Genomic DNA, 4083 nt, shown 5'->3' on the forward strand with positions numbered 1-4083 from the left:
CGTCAGAGGGCGTGAACGGCAACACAAACACGTCTGCTTTGACCGTAAGAGTGAATGTGCTCAGTTCACACATGAATCAGCCTTCTGATCCGTCTGTTTGTTAACATGAAGGCTGGAGTGCAAAGAAAAACAACTGGAAACTTCACTTCTGTTTTCAGTTTCTGGCGATGCTCTGGACTGCTGCTGACATTTGATCAAAGCTGTTAGTCACCACACACACACACACACACACACACACACACACACACACACACACACACACACACACACCTCCAGGAACCAGCAGGGCAGCATACTTCTGCAGGAAACACGATGATTAGCGACAGAACAAACATCACCTGAACAACATCTTCATTGTCCCTCGACAGCAGCTGAGCCACATTCCTCCACACATGAACAGCTTCTGTTCTGAGGTCTGTGTGGTCGCGTTGACGTGTTCCACACCGAACGTGTTGGGGGTTTACTTTGTGCATCATCAATTCTGATCAATGTCTTTATATCAACAGTAAATCAAATGACTCCTTTAGCTCCTAGTTTTGGTTCTTACGTCACATCCACTGTACACGACCTGCCGGTGGAGACCAAAGCGGAGCTAACAGACCAGTGAATACTGGACTTAGATCGATCAAATGGAAACAAACTGAGATCAGACGAGTATGTTGCTCTGTTTGCTGCCTGTGGAAACAGTTTGCTAACACGTTAGCCATGATAACTCATAGGGTGATGTCAGCGTTTTGGAGTTTTGTGACCTCTAGTGACCAAAACGATTCAATGAATGCAGCTTTGAAAAGACGAGCTAACCCATGATTAAAAAGTGAACGATTAGTCGATTCAGGGATTAACTGATGGACAGAAAATTAATCAGCAACTACTTTGTGAATCAGTTAATTGTTTCAGTGATTTTGTGCCAAATGTCTCGCGGGTCGAGCATCTCAAACGTGACGATTTGAGGCTTTTCGTTCTGTTGGACAAAACAGGACATTTGAAGATGTCTCCTTGGGCTGTGTTCATTTTGGGGTCACTCAATATGAATCCAACGTTCTATGTTACCCAGTTCTATGTGGCATACACTGGGAACCTGAAAAAGATCCGTTCTGTGTTCCCTTAATAAGACATGGACCACTGTGGACTTTCAACATGACGGCTGGAGTCACCAAAGGTTGTCTCGGCCATCCCGTGAGTCTTACCCTAGACGTGCTGTCCCAGCCTCACGGGAGCTGCAGCTGATGCACGTTGATGAGCATCAATTCATCTTTGCTCAAAGACAAAGAACTCAACTTTCACTACAAGTACAGAAGCAGATACTTACTGCTCTTTGAATACGGACAGAAAACCACGGCAGCATGTTTTCAGAGAGACGGACCGCATGAAAAAATACACTGAAGCACAAAAGCGAGTGGAACAGATCCTAGATCAGATTACTATTATCATCACTGAACCAATCCAATTTAAATTTTCTCAACTAAACAATCACTTCATGAAACATCAGAAAAGGTGAAAAACACCAATTAGTGTGTCAAAGACCAAGATGACCCCTCAGATGTGTTGGTTTGACCCAAAGATACTGAGTTTAGAGGAGTGAAGAAAACAGAAGATATTCACATTTCAGAAGCTGGAATCAGAGAATTTTGACTTTTTCTCTTAAAAAAACTACTCAAACCGATCAATCCATTAGCAAAGTAATTGGCAATAAATTAAGTTGTTGACAACTGATTGCTTAATCAATCAATCATTGCAGAGAACACAAAGCATCTAAAACTGGCTCCACAATGATGAACATTAACATCACAATGCTCTCACGTGTGCAGTGATGAACGCAGAAAAACATGTTTACTGTGATACTGTGATGTCCTGCGTAGTACTCACAATACTCCTGTACTTTTTATTCAGGTATTTTACATGTAATGTGGTATTTTTAGACGGTGGTATTTCGAAGGATCTGAGTACTTCCAGTAGACTTTCAGCAAAACAACAAATAAACATTATTTTCCACACTGAGCTGCCATGATGGTAAACTGTTTACAGAGGAGGGTGTGTGTGTGTGTGTGTGTGTGTGTGTGTGTGTGTGTGTGTGTGTGTTTGCAGACTATAAGTCACTCTCAGGCAAACTTGTGACTCACAGGGCAGCAATAAAACCCTCTTTTCTTTCTTTCCCTGCCTCTCCTCGCTCTCTTTCTCTCCCTCTGTCTTTCTCTCAAGCAAACAGCACATTTCAGGGTCTCTCCACCTCATTTACAGTGACCAGACTTTAACTTCACACGGCTTTTACAGCCCAACAGACAGGCAGACAGACAAACAGGCAGACAGACAGACAGACAGACAGACAGGCAGGCAGACAGACAGGCAGTAGAAGAGTTCCCTTCCTGTCTGTCTTCTATTATCGCATTTCTGTGGTTTTTTTCTACCAAGCCCTTCAGGAAACTCATCTTTTGGCGGCTCGCAGCGCAGCGTCTCACCTTGAGCCCCGCTGACATCCATCACCTGCCTGCATCGGGCTGCAGCTCCTCCCAACGATCAGCAACTGATCCACAATCCGCTGATTTCCAAAGAGCGAACTCTGAGCCAAACGTTCCGGCTTCCGTCGTGACAGAAAAACAGACTTTTCTTCCTCTGAAACAAGTCAAAGTTCTCTCCGAAGAACAACAAACTGAGAGACGCTGTGATTGCAGCTGAAGTCCTGCTTTCCACTCGCCGTCAAGCTCGAGTAAGACTCACACACCTCTCTTCCGATGGCACCTTCAAAATAAGAGCCACTGACTGAGTTAGTCATAATCATATGAGGTGAGAGTAACCAGTGGTGGGAAAAGTACTCAGGTCTTTACTTCATGTAAAAGAAGTAATATCAATCTATGAAATACTCTTGTTACAAATAAATTGTACTGCAACAAAAATACTTGAAGTATCTGAAGTAAAAGTACTCATAATGCAGAATAATTATTAATAATTATTATTCCTATAACAGGCTTACTTATATTTCCATACTATTGTACATCGACCTCTACTACAGTACTACTGTATGCTCTCACATACCAATATACATTCATACTACTGTCCATATTGTATGCATCAGTACCATAGAGTGTACACCTTATTCATACCATAGCTGTGTTTATGAATGTGTCTCATTACTGCCATTACTTGTACTTATACCTGCACTTTTTATCTTATTGTTCACAATGTGCACTATATTCTTGCTTATCCTTTTTTAATGTTGTTTTACTGTATATTTACACCTTAGTGTATAGCTTAGTGTAGACCTAATTTCAACTACCATACTTTTAATAAACTACAGTATGTCAAATTTGTACTTATGTACAGAATTTAGTCACATTCCACCAGTGAAATGACCAATTAATGATCAGATTTACTTGGAACCCATAATATTTAAAAGTTAACAATATAACTGGAAGTATTGCTACGTCTGTAGCCTGCTTTGAGAAAGAGACAAGTTCTCATAGGTTAAATGTCCAATCACGAGCATCAGTTCAATTCTAAAGAAACAGTCTAAAACTGAGAAGAGCTTAATTTAGGAACCATTCAGAGTCATCTTCAATGCTAACTTCATTATAATGACAGAAAGAACTAAGGCTCAGTACAAAGTCCTACACAAACCATACAATTAAACAAAAATTAATAAGGAATTCATTTTTAGTTGTGTCCAGAGTCCTACATAAGGACAGTTACGAGGCCTGTGCTTTTACTTTGAAGGTACACCAGTGCTGGGATGGCTGTCTGTGAGTTTTAGAGGCTTCTGTTGTTTTAAGCATTGAGGCTTCACAGCTCACACACTATAGAGCTGTCTGCTGGCTTTTATGTCACTGCTGTGTGTGTGTGTGTGTGTGTGTGTGTGTGTGTGTGTGTGTGTGTGTGTGTTTCACTGTAAGAAACTAAAACTTGTCAGTCAGCTTGAAGCAAATGACAGATTATTACCAGCCGTAAAGCAATTTAAATACTCGTCCCTGTGATGGAGTTTTCTGGTTTAAGTGACTGCAATAAACTGTGCTAATTATTATAATCACAGAGCCTTAACAGTCAGAGGCTTAAAGAAAAGATCAAAGAGGAGAGTTTTATTAGATGGGTTTA

At 41.1% G+C, this 4083-nt stretch overlaps 1 protein-coding gene across 1 annotated transcript in view; it reads right to left on the minus strand.

Annotated features, from left to right (window-relative positions):
• arhgef3 (Rho guanine nucleotide exchange factor (GEF) 3) overlaps positions 1 to 2497 on the minus strand; it is a 26051-nt gene extending 23554 nt beyond the window's left edge. The window contains exon 1 of the mRNA XM_076744191.1: positions 2457 to 2497. Within this exon, the coding sequence (XP_076600306.1) occupies positions 2457 to 2491 (35 nt within the window). The 5' untranslated portion in view covers positions 2492 to 2497. The remainder of the gene's footprint in view (positions 1 to 2456) is intronic.
• Positions 2498 to 4083: the final 1586 nt, after the last annotated feature.

The sequence above is a fragment of the Chaetodon auriga genome, chromosome 2, assembly GCF_051107435.1.
Source record: "Chaetodon auriga isolate fChaAug3 chromosome 2, fChaAug3.hap1, whole genome shotgun sequence".
NCBI lineage: Eukaryota > Metazoa > Chordata > Actinopteri > Chaetodontiformes > Chaetodontidae > Chaetodon > Chaetodon auriga.